We start from the raw sequence: 14,498 nt of genomic DNA, 5'->3' as shown, positions 1-14,498 counted from the left end.
ATTTCCACCTGCAGTGCAGCCACCACACCCCGCTTTTGTCCAAAACAGCCTTGTTTCTCTGTTTTTCTCTTTCCCGGTCTGCAAACAAGATCGCGGAGCTTCGCCGGAGCCCCGATCGCCGTTCCGTCGACACCCGCCGTCCCAGCCTCGCCGTACGTCTCCGTCCAGGAAGTCCGTCCGTACAGTGTCCCCGTACGGGGTACTGTTCACCGTCCGTACGGATCACTGTTCATGCCGGACCGTCGGACGCCGCGGCTGTCACCGGCACCTCTCCGGCCACCGTCCCAGCCCTGTCCGTACGGTGTCCGTACGAAAAGTACTGTTCACCGCGTCCGTACGGGGGACACTGTTCGCGCCCGTCCGTACATCGCCGGCGACGCCGCTCCGCTGCTGCCGCTGTCCCGGCCCGTTCCAGCCCCGTTCTGTCTCGCCTTTTTGGGTAAGTGTTTTCCCCAAATGTCATTTAGGACCTCGGGTATTTCTAGACTCGTTTGAAGTTCGGTTTAGGTGATTTTAGGGACTGTTTGCTGGCTGTGATATGCTGTGTGATGTGCTGTGAGTGGCTGTTCGATACGCAGTTAGTACCATTAGGACCGGCTCGTAATTTTATGAAAGTGCCGTGAAGAGCCGGGAGTGAGATATGGTGATTTTGAGGGCGAAAAAGACTGATTGATGGCTGTAATGTGTGGTTTTAGGTGCTGTGGGGTGCTGTTTGTCGTGTGGTTAGTACTGTTAGGTCCGGCCCGAGATTTTGTGAAATTGTCGTGAAGGGCCTGAACTAATTTGATAACGTTTGGGTGTGGAGAAATGTCAGTTTGTGTGTTGATCGTGTGTGTTGTGATATGATTGTGTGGTTGTGGCTGATTTGGGATTGTGCTTGGGCTGATTGTGGACTGGCCATGTGTCGTGTGTGTGTGGCCGTGAAGTGTGGTGGTGTGGTAGTGCATTCGCGTATTGTATTCGCGTGCCAACAATGTGTGATTGGGTGTTCGTGCGGTGTTTGTGTGACGAGGTTGTGTAAATGTGAAATGTGTGTGAAGTGTGTATGTTTGGCAGTGTGTTTGTGTGGTGGCGTGGCAAGTGTGGTTTGAGTGGAACGAGGGTACGGAAATATGAGATTGGTTGGAAAGGATCCGTCCTGAGGCGTGTACGTTTACGCGGGACGATGCCGTCCCTGACGAGGTGACGATGCCCGGCCCGACGGGGTGACGATGCCTGACGTGGTCAGAAGACCGTTGGCCTGATGCGTTTTACGCGGGCGCGGTAGAAGGAAAGTGTGTGTAGGATTCCGTCCTGAGGCGTGTTCGTTTACGCAGGACGATGCCGTCTCTGACGAGGTGACGATGCCCGGCCCGACGGGGTGTCGATGCCTGACGAGGTCAGAAGACCGTTGGCCTGATGCGTTTTACGCGGGCGCGGTAGTGGTGGAAAGGTTGAGAATGAGTGGGATTTGGCAAGACAAGCGAGAGGATTGTGGAAAGTGACGCATGGTGTGAGTAGCGTGCGAGTGTGTTTGTATCGCGTGATGTGATGCTTAATTATGGGGTAGAAACTGCTAGGCACGGTATGGGACGTGCCCAAGTGGTTTCGTCTTATAATTGAGGCACGCGCGTCTGTGATTCCTTGCTTGTGATGTGTTGGCGTGTTATTGTCTAACGTGCGAGAACGTGCGTGATGGATTCCGGGTAGGGTCGCATGTGATTGTTAGTTTGGCCGATCGTTGTGTGTTATGTGTGTTTTCGTCCGCGGTACGTGAGTGCCTACGTGGGGTTTGGGGTTGTACACTTATTGAGATTCGTCTCACGGTTGTATAACCGCCACTTTCGAACCCCGGCCCTAAACCCGGAAGTGCGCCTTTTCTTTTTGGAAGTCCGGGGAGCTGCTGTTGGTGCCCAGTGGAGCTGCAGGTGAATTCCAGAGATTCAAGCCAGAAATTCAGAAGCAGAATAGAAGAGGGCGACCCTTAGGTTTTTCCCTAGGGTGATTTTAGGGGTTATCCGATAGTGAAGTTAAGATAACCAAACCCCAGAACTTTTGTTTAAACGGTGACTGAGGATGTTAGTCTGTATTTATGTCTGTAATATGATGTTTGTATATTTGGTGTTGTATGAATATGTGGTTGCTGGATTGTTCTGTTGTTCTACCCCGTTGTCGTCATTATTTGTCCGGGGTTTTGTTATTCGCTTCCGCATGTGGCTCTGATGTTTGGGTTGGGTCGGCGACGTTCCTGGGACGTCGCATCATTTCGACCGGAGCAGGGGATGTCGCGAGCTCGTAGGGATTCGGGGCGTGACAGAGACTGCACTTGCAAATAAAACCTAAGCTCTCCAAGTCATTGTGTCGCTAGACCAACTGGCCATGGTCTTTATCTTGCGCATCGTTAGACCAACTGTCCATGGTCTCTTCTTGCTAGATCAACCTTAATAGTAATTTTCACTTGAAATAAGCGTCGATTATGAGATTTCTCTTTTGAGATATTCACCAAGCATCGGAACAGATTGGGACCAATCAACCATCGGCTCTGATACTATTTATTGTGAACACGCAACAAAAACCCGTTAGCTTCATCTAAGGAGATCGCTAAGAGAGAGCCCAAGCCCAAGCCCAAACCCAAGCCCAATCTCGTCAACATATCCAATTGGACCCACATTCACTCATACGTTTAAGCCAATGAGTTATACGCCAATTGTGATATATTAACTGCTCAACACCTCATCAATTCTTCGATGTCTAACATAATTTATATGTGTATTCTATCAAAACGTTTATCAAATCAAAATATTGTTACATTTAGTGGAGTCAAGTCAAGTCACATGGGGTTGCGTGTCTCGACGAGAGCCTTATAATAGCATAACGTACCTTAGACTAAATGAATTAGTCAATACGTTATATCCTCTCTTTGTACACTTTCCCCGTCGTAACAGAACAGTGTCTCCATGTTTATCTAAAATAAATTTAGCGACACATAGACACGTGTATATAAATATAAATAAATGTACACGCTTTGTTGTACGTGAGAAAACGAGGCCCACCCTCTTGTTTTTTTTTTCTTTTGATCGTATCCACAATTATAAATGTTTGAACTGACAACTCTATAAGTTTCACAACTATAGAAAGTTTAAGTCAACATTTTTATCATTTTAATTTCATGACTTAGAAGTACCTCATCATGTTATCAAGGTATGATTAAGATAATTCCCAAACTTTTCTATGTAAATGGTATGTGATAGTTCACAACTTCCCTCGATCCAATTGAAGGATTGTTTCGATAATTGCCAGCCATAAACACTCATACTAAAAATATATTCATCTACCTGCCCAATTTCTATTGTGCTAAACTTTTTACCGACTCTCTTTCCGGGATCAACTTGAAGTTTTATATCTGTTACGTTGTGAAAGAAATTACGATGTAGCGCCAAAGGAAATTGCACCAAACATACTTTTAGGACGGAGTGTTCTTAGGTGATAGTATAAACCTATCGACTCTACCTGTGGCCAATGTAAGAAAATATAATTCTAAGCGAATTAGAATTTCTGTAGCCATAATAATGCAAAACGTTCTGATTCCTCTATCTACACAATCACTTACGAAACGATAAGCCGATGTCACTAATACAACTTGCCTTTCGCAATCGGAAATCGCTTATTAAAGGGTTTATCGCGACCTTCTTTGCGTGTTCGTCATCTCGACGTAATCTTTTACGCTTTTGAATCGAATTCATTTGAGAGTTTCCTTCGAATGTAAGGCTGTCCATGCACAAAGAAAAACCCTAAAAAGAGTGTACGATGTTGTGATGAATGACTCAAAAGTTTCCTTATTCTAAGGAGCTTCAGTTACAATGTTGCTCAACAATGGTTCATGAGCAAGAAGGCCACGCGGGATGCAAAGGATTAAAGCAAGAGCAAAGTAATGGTGACGAAATAGCATAAATTGACGAAAGGTTAAAGGAATATCATAAATTTGCGAAAGTATTGGGGGTACAAGTAGAATTAATCTATTTTTATGATAACTTGATTCATGGAACTTTTTCCAAACCCAACGTTCACGCTTTGTGGGTTTCCATCCGAGCATCGTTTGCATGGGAAAATGAGATCCCCGTGACCGAACTTTCACGCGTAAAGATTTCCATGGTGAATGCTTGTCTAGACTCAGATTCATGTGGACCGAGTCGATTACATCCGCCGATTACACGTATTGTATGTAAATATCACAAAATTAAATGGTTGCGATTGCACTTGGTTGGACCGGCCATGATCACGGGGAGTATTTTTCAAGAATGCCGGTGGAGCACTTCATATAAAAATGGCAAAAAAAAGAGAGGACAATGAAAGGTAGGAGAAAGGGATCCAATTGCTGATCTTGTGACATTGAGGGTGACAGGAGAGAAGTCATGCAAATATGATCTTAAAACATGTAAATGTTGCTGGTTGATCTTTTGCCCTTAAAAGAAATTTAGAACATTAACTTTGGAGGTGGGAAACTAAACCAACTTTTCTTCACTCTTTGACCATGATGTTAACATGAAAAATATTATATCAATAAGCAGTTGTACGTACATAAAATTTAACTAAATGTTTACCTGAAAAGTGATAGGGAAGAATTTTCATGGATATCGAATAAGATTTGTTTAAATATCCACTTCTTGTTGTTGTGCGGATCGATTTTATATGCATTCTTACTGTACTTAACGCTCTGAAATAAAATTAAATGAGCAATTAATACTTGAACGAAACGACACGGTGAAGAAACCACCTGGAAATTCATCCATTTGTGGATGAACCTTCACTTAAATTTCCAGTCAAATACATATCTCGATGCCTACTCGATTTTGCAGCTAATTTTGGAAGGAGATTAATACTGCACAAACACGTTCTAGACAAGTTCTTTTCAAATTGCTCCATCTGTTATAGAGGTTTTTTTAAGTATTTCATTAGGATAACAGATCCTTCCGAATCCTCTGGCGAGTACTAATGGCAGCGGTAATTTCTGAGAAGGTGAGTTATAATTACCGAAAGGGAAAAAAAGATAAATTACCAAAACAAGTACATCACCCATAAAGCAATAACTCATCAAATTTTGGGTAAGGGTTAATACCACGAAAAACCCTAAATTGGTACATTTGTGACACATTTACCCCAAACTATTTTTTTGACCACAAAAAACCCCAAACTGGTACACCTGGGATAATTTTACCCCGAACTTACCACAAAAAACCCCAAACTGGTATACACGTGACAATTTTACCTCGAACTAATTTTTTAATAATATATTTTTTTTGAATTTTTGAATTTTTTCTTCATTTTCAACCTCTGGCCGGTCGCCGAACCGGCGACTGGCCAGAGGTGGATGCCGGCAAGGTTGGCCCCGCCGGCTACTAGCGAGGCTCGACCTTGCCGGCGTGGGCGAGGGCAGCCCTCGCCCAACGCAGGCGAGGGCAGCCCTCGCCCAACGCAGGCGAGGGTCACCCTCGCCTGATGCCGGCGAGGCTCGACCTCGCCGGCCGCTGGCGAGGGCTGTCCTCGTCCGACGCCGGCGAGGGCGGCCCTCGCCGGTGTCGGGTGAGGACAGCCCTCGCTCGAGTCAGGCGAGGGTTGCCCTCGCCCGCCCAGGCGAGGGCTATCCTCGTCCGATGCCGGCGAGGGCAGCCCTCGCCCGACGCTGGCTAGGGCGGCCCTCGCCAGCGGCCGGCGGGGCCGACATCGCCGGCTTCCGCCTCTAGCCGGTTGCCGGTCCGGTTACCGGCCAGAGGTTGAAGATGAAAAAAAAAAGAAAAAAAGAAAAAATTAATAAAAATTCGAAAAAATAAAAAATAATATTAAAAATTTAATTCAGGGTAAAATTATCACATATGTACCAGATTGGGATTTTCTGTGGTAAGTTCAGGGTAAAATTGTCACAGATATACCAGTTTGGGGTTTTCTGTGGTAAGTTCAGGATAAAATCGTCACAAGTGTACCGGTTTGAGGTTTTTGGTGGTTAAAAAAATAGTTCGGGGTAAAATTGTTACAGATATACTAGTTTGGGGTTTTTTATGGTCAAAAAAATAATTTGAGGTAATTGTATTATAAGCGTATCAGTTTAGGATTTTTCGTGATATTAACCCTTCGGGTAATTGTGACTGCAGATCAGATACGTCTGCGTGGAGAGATCTTCCAAGAAGCTACAGTGAACTTTCCCATGAACGTTCCTGCACTGTATATATGCAAATCCACGACAAAACCTTTCAAAACCAATATAACCAAATCCACACCTGTCAAACCAAGGTCAATTAGTGCTTTGACTCCCTCAGACTCATCTTCATCCTCTTAACCCGACTCCATTCTGCTAATCCAGGCAGACCCTTTTGCCTCCTCCCTCTCTGTTGACCATCCATGTCGTCGTTGAGGCTCCGTAAACCTAGCGAAGCAGCAGCAGCGACCGATGCCGCACTCGGCCGCAGCGATAGCCATAGCCCGACGATCATCCACAGGCGAAGGTGGCGCTTGGCTTTCACGGTCATATACTTCACGAGGGCTCTCGAGTCTCTGTCGAAGCGAGTCCTCGGGAAGAAGACGGATCTGTTGCGATCGCTCTCTTTCGTCGCCATCAATGTCGACCTCGAAGGCAATGATAATCCTCGCGAAGGAGATCGCCCATTGCTTCAAGACGCCAACCCGAAGATCCTGAGTAACCTGGTAAGAGAGAAAGAGTTAGAATCTCTTGCTCAACTTGGTGGCATTAAACAACTCGCTTCGATTCTCATGACAAATCCTGAGAATGGCTTGAGCGGTGATGAAGCTGACCTCATCCGGCGAACCAATGTTTTCGGTGCGAATAAATACATTAAGCCGCCGGCAAAGAGCTTTCTCAGTTTCGTGCTTGATGCGTTCAAAGACATGACCATAATCATTCTCATAGGATGCGCTGTTCTCTCTTTAGCATTTGGTATCAAACAACACGGCCTTAAAGAGGGTTGGTATGATGGTGGGAGTATAATCATCGCCATCTTTCTAGTTGTCATCGTCTCTGCTCTCAGCAACTATAAGCAAGGAAGGCAGTTCGAGAAACTTTCAAAAGAGAGCAGCAACATAAGAGTGGAGGTTGTGAGAGATGGCAGGAGGCAACCGATCTCCATATTCGATATCGTCGTAGGCGATGTCGTGTTTCTGAAGATTGGCGACCAGGTTCCGGCTGATGGGTTGCTTGTAGATGGCCATTCCCTGAGGGTTGACGAGTCTAGCATGACTGGTGAAAGTGATCACATCGAAGTCGACAGCGAGAACCCTTTCTTGCTCTCGGGCACCAAAGTGATAGACGGCTATGGTCGAATGATGGTCGCTTCTGTCGGCATGAACACAGCGTGGGGCGAGATGATGAGCTCCGTGAGCCGCGTCTTAGATGAAGAGACCCCGCTCCAAGCCCGTCTAAACAAGTTGACTTCCTTCATTGGGAAGATCGGACTGTCGGTGGCCATACTGGTACTTCTCGTCTTAATGATCCGCTACTTCACTGGAAACACCCAAGACGAGGCCGGACGAAGAGAATTCACCAGCGGGAAGACCAAGTCGGGGGACGTGATGGATGCGGTTGTGCGCATAGTTGCCGCAGCGGTGACCATCGTGGTGGTGGCTATACCTGAGGGCTTGCCTTTGGCCGTCACTTTGACGCTGGCCTACTCTATGAAGCGCATGATGAATGACAACGCCATGGTCCGGAAGCTGTCTGCCTGTGAAACCATGGGTTCTGCCACAACGATCTGCACGGATAAAACCGGGACTCTCACGTTAAACGAGATGAGGGTGACGGAGTTATGGATGGGGAAAGAACATGTGAGTGTAGATGCATCCAGAGAAATAGCTCCCAGCATCCTTGAAGTCCTACTGCAAGGAATCGGAATGAACACGACAGGTACTGTGCACATGCGACCTTCTGCATCTGTTCCTGAAATTTTAGGCAGCCCGACTGAGAAGGCGATACTTTCTTGGGGTGTGTCCAAGTTGGGTATGAAGATGGATGAACTGAAGCAAGAATGGGAGATAATCCAAGTCGAGGCGTTCAATTCCGAGAAAAAGAGAAGCGGGGTTGCTGTGAGGAGGAGTGGAGAGCAGGTCGTTCACATACACTGGAAGGGGGCTGCTGAGATGATCTTGGCATTGTGTTCAGATTATTATAGCCAAAGAGGGACGGTGAATGTCATGACTGATGAAGCAAGGTCTGAGTTCGGGACAATCATAAAAAATATGGCAGGCAAAAGCCTGCGCTGCATCGCATTCGCCTACAAAAAGTTCAATGGCTCACTTGCTCAAGTTCATGCGAGACTCGAGGAAGATGGACTTACATTGTTGGGGATAATAGGGATTAAGGACCCATGCAGACCAGGCGTGAGAAGGGCAGTGGTGTCTTGTAAATGCGCCGGGGTAAACATCAAGATGATCACGGGAGACAACGTGCACACTGCAAGAGCTATAGCCTTGGAATGTGGGATTTTCAATCCTGACGAAGATCTCGAACACGAAGCCATAGTAGAGGGCGTTCAGTTTCGCAACTACTCGCCTGAACAGAGAATGGCAGCAATCGAGAAAATCCGGGTAATGGCTAGATCATCCCCATTTGATAAGCTTTTGATGGTGCAGTCTTTGAAGCAGAAAGGGCATGTGGTGGCAGTCACTGGCGATGGCACGAATGACGCGCCAGCCCTAAAAGAAGCGGATATCGGTCTCTCCATGGGCATCCAAGGCACTGAGGTGGCAAAGGAGAGCTCAGACATCGTCATCCTGGATGATAATTTCGCCTCAGTGGCGACTGTGCTGAGGTGGGGGCGGTGTGTCTACAACAACATTCAAAAGTTCATCCAGTTTCAGCTCACTGTGAATGTGGCTGCCCTCGTCATCAACTTCGTTGCTGCAGTCTCTGCTGGCGATGTCCCTTTGACAGCGGTCCAGCTTCTTTGGGTGAACTTGATTATGGATACCCTTGGAGCTTTGGCATTGGCGACAGAGCAACCCACAAATGATCTCATGCTAAAGACGCCTGTTGGACGAACCGAGCCGCTTATAAGCAGAGTCATGTGGAGGAATCTCGTATCTCAGGCCTTGTACCAAGTTATCGTCCTCCTGACCCTACAATTCAAGGGGAGTTCAATTTTTGGAGTGGACAAGAAAGTGAAGAACACAATTATTTTCAACTGCTTTGTCCTCTGCCAGGTCTTCAACGAATTTAACGCCAGGAAGCTGGAGGAAAAAAATGTATTCAAAGGGATCCATAAGAACAAGTTGTTCTTGGGCATCATTAGCATGACGATAATCCTTCAGGTGGTGATGGTTGAGTTTCTGAAGAGGTTTGCCAACACTGAGAGGCTGGACTGGGGACAATGGGGTGCTTGCATAGGACTCGCATCTTTGTCTTGGCCAATTGGTTGGCTTGTTAAGTGCATTCCAGTCTCAGGCAAAAACTTGTGGTTTTCCCGCAGAGAAGAAGCGTCCTGAACCGAGCAAAATGTTAAACTCCTGGAAAATAATATTTTCTTTTATTTATATTTCAGCTGATAAAAATGGTTAGGGCTTAGGAAACTGTTTTTTAAATTCTATCTTTTAAGCATGGTAAGTACCTTCCTAGATGATGTCTCAATTTACCTTTGGCTACAAAATCATATCAACAGTTTATTGTCATCCATAATTTCAACCTTAGGACTTTGGTCTTGCTGCTATGCTACTGTTCAGTTTGGATAATCTTGCAGATGAGGTTATTAATAAGGTGATCATGCTATATGCCTGCTTTAACATTCATCTCTGAACTAGCATTCAAAAAGTTATTCTACAGGAAAACTAGAGAAACAATTAGCTAGTTCCTACCAAGCTTCGTAAAGGGGCAGTAAAAACCCAAAAACTTATGCCTCAAGTTCATGCAAGGGTTGCCTTTTTTCGGTTCTTTTCTCACATCATCTCTCTCCTTTACCATATTAACAAGAAGGACATGGACCCATGCAACGAACAAATATTATTTGATGCAAATGGCGAGGGACAAATCAAGTTAGTTATAGTGAACACAACTTCAAATCCTTAAGATTGCTGGCTTCCAACTAAAGTAGAGATGCTATCATCTTTTCCTCATGACTTCTTTAGATATCTTCAACTACATTCCCCATATCCTAGAAAAGCATGACCAAATATTCGAGCAAACAACTTGAAGGAAAAGGTTGATAGAAGCAATAAAGCACATCTTTACATGATGGAGCCTGATTTGCATAGATAAGATAAAGATTTTAATGAAAATGTCACATCTTTAGAGGCTAAGGATTTGTCTCTGCAAAACATAAGATGGCCGTAGCTGTCTTGTAAGTGCATAAATCTGATTTCCTACAAGCAGCAAAACAGCACCACTTCGAAAAACGAAAAAAATAAAATGACATGATTGTTTGGATGGAAGGAAGAAAAGAAATTTTCATAGGAGGATCCCGAGTTGACAACCCAATTCACCTATCATTGTGAATAACTGGCTTTAATCAAACATCACAACTCGTCTGCACATATCTCGGGATCAATTTTTCACCTCACTCCGTGGCAAAACCCTCACAGATTATATTTGACTCATATGACCATGTTGACAAAGTGATAACAAGACTCACAAAAAGAAGCTTACACAAGCAAATCGATTTGTAATACTTCATACCTAAGCACGATCAATACTAGCTGATTCTTTCCACGTCACAAACGCAACAACCAAAAGAAGTCAATCTACTAAACAAAGAGTTCGGTTGACGAGTGGAAAACAAACTTCCAACCCTGATCTGTCCTGGCCAGCATGAGGGCAAGGCAATGAGGCATTGCCAATGTGAAATACAATAGTCAAATTCTTGTATGCTTAACTCATTTAGACTACCTTAGAAATGTCTTATTAGCTTCTTCTCAATGCATACATTCAATTCACTTTCCCATAAAAACAAAGGTTTCTCAGATCGCCGGAGTACTTTAACTTCATTCATTCCCACAATTTCTCAGCAACATAGTACAAGTAAAGTAATCAAACAGTAGTACTTCCATGAATAAACAAATGGGGCAACCAAAAGAAAAGACCACGAAAAAAAAAACACTTGCGTTTATAAAAGAACAGAGCCAAGACAACACATGTCCCGATTACCCGTTAAAAAGTAAAAATTTAAAATTTTCAACGATGAATGTCAATGTGGGGCTTCACAAGGCAATGAGGCATTGCCAAGGTGAAATACAGTAGTCAAATTCTGGTATGTTTAACTCATTTGGACTACCTTAGAAATGTCTTATTAGCTTCTTCTCAATGCATACATTCAATTCACTTTCCCAGAGAAAGAGGGTTTCTCAGATTGCCGGAGTACTTTAAGTCCATTCATTCCCAGAATTTCTCAGCAACATAGTACATGTAAAGTAAACAGACAGTAGTACTTCCATGAATAAACAAATGGGGCAACCAAAAAAGAGACCAAGAAAACAAAAAACTTGAGTTTATAAAAGAACAGAGCCAAGACAACACATGTTCCGATTACCCTTCAAAACTAAAATTTAAAATTTCCAGCGATGAATGTCAATGTGGGGCTCCATTATTAAATTGACCAGACTCCACTGATTTGAGCTTCTATCCGGTCATTATCTCTCGTACCAACCAACAAGCACAAAGAGGGGGTGGGGGGGAAGAGAGAGAGAGAGAGAGAGAGAGAGAGTGAGAGAACCCAAGTCGTTTTCTAGGACAATGACATCGGAAGACAAAACAAAAAAAAAGCAAGAACCCAACTCGTCTTCTAAATCAATAAACATCGGAGGACGAAAAGGAATCAAAATTTGTCCAAATTCGCGGACAACAAGCAAGCCGTACGTACCATTAGAGACAGAGAGATGCTGACCTTTCTCCCTCTCTTCTCTGTCAAAGGTGCGTGGTTCTGGCTTTCGGGGTTGGCGAGAGGGACCCCCAACTGGTTCCTTTTCCGCCTTTTTTTCTAGTTGTGCTTGGTGGAGCTGAAGCGGCGTCTGCGCTTTCCATGAAAATTTTTCTTCTTCGAACAAAATGGGTTTCCAAGAGAGAATGGCCCTTGGGCCATTGATTAACTTGGGCTGTGAGCATCGGGCTTTCAGGATTTGGCCGATGAAGACGTGGTACTGACGGTGGACGATTGACCGGTTTGGGCTTGCGGGCACGTGCCCCAGCCCCCTCCAAAAAAAAATTGTAGAACAAGATGGTGATGGAACCGAAGAATGGAATAGAATAGAATAAAATGGAATGAGATAATCGAATTCCTATGTTGGATCGTGACGGAAATCACCATTTGATCCCATCCCCAAGGCAGCCACGGATAATAAAGCTCACAATGACAGTGAGATTCGATAATAGTATCGATGTTGCTTAATTCGCCATCATCAATCACTTGAGAGAGGATCTGATCGTTGAACGTGTTGGGTAGAGTATCTCGCCTGAAAATCCCTGTTCAAGTTCTTTCAAGATTGAGAAAGCATCGAATTTTCTTTGTATAAAATAACCGGATTCGAGTGAGATTAACTAGACAGGTGCGGTCCAAGAAAAAAAGCCGATTGCCTAGAGGCCTTGATTTATCTTTTGGCCTCCCTAGAATAAACAAAATTGCCCATATATGATGCGAGACTCGATCATTCAAGAAAAAGCTTAGTTGATTAGTTTCGCAAACATGGTCTTGAATTTTAGTATATTTATTTGCTTTTTTGGAATTATCCCCTCCTAGGAGTCACTTTATGTTTTGTCTGGAATAACAGGCTAACACCATGGTCATATTCTCCATCACAATGATTGCCTCTCGAATTCATCCCTTCTGGCCAGAGTTTTGCAATTAATCAAAGTAGGCGATCGAGAAATTGGCGATTATTTTCAAGAAATTAAACTCTTGATGAAGGAAAGTTTGGCTCCCATATCTCTTCGACGGATTCTGGCGGTGAAAAGTTTGGTGTTTAAGACTTGGACCCTCCAATGAACTCATGTTGAAAGCCTTGACTTTGGAGTTTGTCTCACTATTGTGTTTTGAGAAAGTTAGAATGTTCTAAAGGACAAATCTTTTAGGTGATCAAGCACGAACTTTTCATTTATTCAAATCAATCATTAAGTGTCGAGATTACGAATTTCTTTACTCTTCTTTTTAAAAAAAAAAATCTTTGCAAGAATTGTATTGCTTCTCTCTCGGAAGTTGATTTAGGTGGATACAACGTTGTAATCCGAGAACATCCCAAAATCTTTCTTTCTTTCATCATGGTCGGCACAATTTGCACGATTTTCATTCTCATAACACGTCTCTTCATACCTTCCTTTTGTTGAAATTTTTATGTCCTTTTGACCTTAGGCAGCATGTAACTTTCCCTGTGTTCGTCTCTTTCAAAATCTAAAAGTGCGATGGATTTGCCATCATTAATGGAGAATTGTTTGCCATATGTTCGACAGAGACCAACCATCTTCGTGGGATTTAATAGTTTCAAGATCTGACATTCGAGCAGTTTTTTAAAACTAGCTTCATATATGCATTGAATCCAAGATTTGTAGGATGGCTCAGGTCAATTGACAAACTAAAGGAGAGAGAAAATAGGAGACCTTGAAAACTAAATTTATCTCTCAATGAAGAAACTGCATCAAGTTAAGGCTAAATCTACTTAGACAGACTGTTCAGTGTATGGAATACGAAAGTGCGGGATAGGAAAGAAAGATATAGAGAGTCAAATTCATTTGTTGTTGATCTGTCTAGTGGAAGAGGATTGCTTCCACAACAAAACAAGGCCACTCCAAAATTAAGACAAAGCTCCTTACTTAAAAGCATTAAGATTTCTTGTGCATTTTCACATTACTCACAACCATGCCACTATATTCCCACATAAAAACAGAAGCAACTTTAGGTGTTTTTGTAGGGCAAAGTGCCATAAATGGCATGTAACAAACCATGTGAACCGGTCACCTACCAAAGTGTGTTCCTTTTTTGCACACAACGAGGACAAAAACAGAAAAGGGCTTGTGAGAGTGTGTGTGGGAGTGGTTAGAAACAGATGATAATCATTCATCATCATGTGAAAAGGAGACAAAAGAGAACGGAGCTATGTGGAGTCCGAGTCCAATCCGAGCTTCCAGACAAAAGGAAGTGAGGCAAAACCCCAACAAACCCCCATGCAAAAGAGTCAACCCAATCTTCAGTTTCAATTTGGTGCGCAAGTGGTCTTCCCTTTTGTAGTAATTCCAACTCATAGACCAACCCACCAACACAAACAGAAGCACTCGCCATTTAAACAGTCAGAGATAGAGAGAGTATTCACACATAATTGAGAACAATGTATCAGTAATGATATTACAAAGAGAGTCTACTGCAACTTTTTTCTCTAGTGCTGCAAAATAAACTTAAATGAAGATGCACAAACAATTGGTAAGCTTGAAAATATGATGCCTCTTGTTATATGAAATTTATATAACAAAAATCCGGATACATAGTTCGATTTTCAAAAGCCAGTTAATTGATGTTTTTTGGCAAGATGCACTGCTACATAATCTT

The 14,498-nt window shown here is 43.8% G+C and overlaps 1 protein-coding gene across 1 annotated transcript; it reads left to right on the top strand.

The window, feature by feature from the left end:
- The first annotated feature begins 6,203 nt into the window (after window positions 1-6,203).
- LOC115686032 (calcium-transporting ATPase 12, plasma membrane-type-like) lies at window positions 6,204-9,648 on the top strand. Its single transcript, XM_030611217.2, has one exon. It carries the CDS (start codon window positions 6,373-6,375, stop codon window positions 9,463-9,465), a length of 3,093 nt encoding a protein of 1,030 aa, XP_030467077.1. The 5' UTR covers window positions 6,204-6,372; the 3' UTR covers window positions 9,466-9,648.
- Window positions 9,649-14,498: the final 4,850 nt, after the last annotated feature.

The sequence above is a fragment of the Syzygium oleosum genome, unplaced genomic scaffold (genome assembly GCF_021117445.2).
Source record: "Syzygium oleosum isolate NSW1041296 unplaced genomic scaffold, Sole_v2.1 Sole_v2.06, whole genome shotgun sequence".
Lineage (NCBI taxonomy): Eukaryota > Viridiplantae > Streptophyta > Magnoliopsida > Myrtales > Myrtaceae > Syzygium > Syzygium oleosum.
This window is presented reverse-complemented; position numbering and strand designations above follow the sequence as displayed.

Coding starts and splice junctions, on each gene's coding strand:
- LOC115686032 (XM_030611217.2), top strand. CDS start 6,373: ATGTCGTCGTTGAGGCTCCGTAAACCTAGCGAAGCAGCAGCAGCGACC.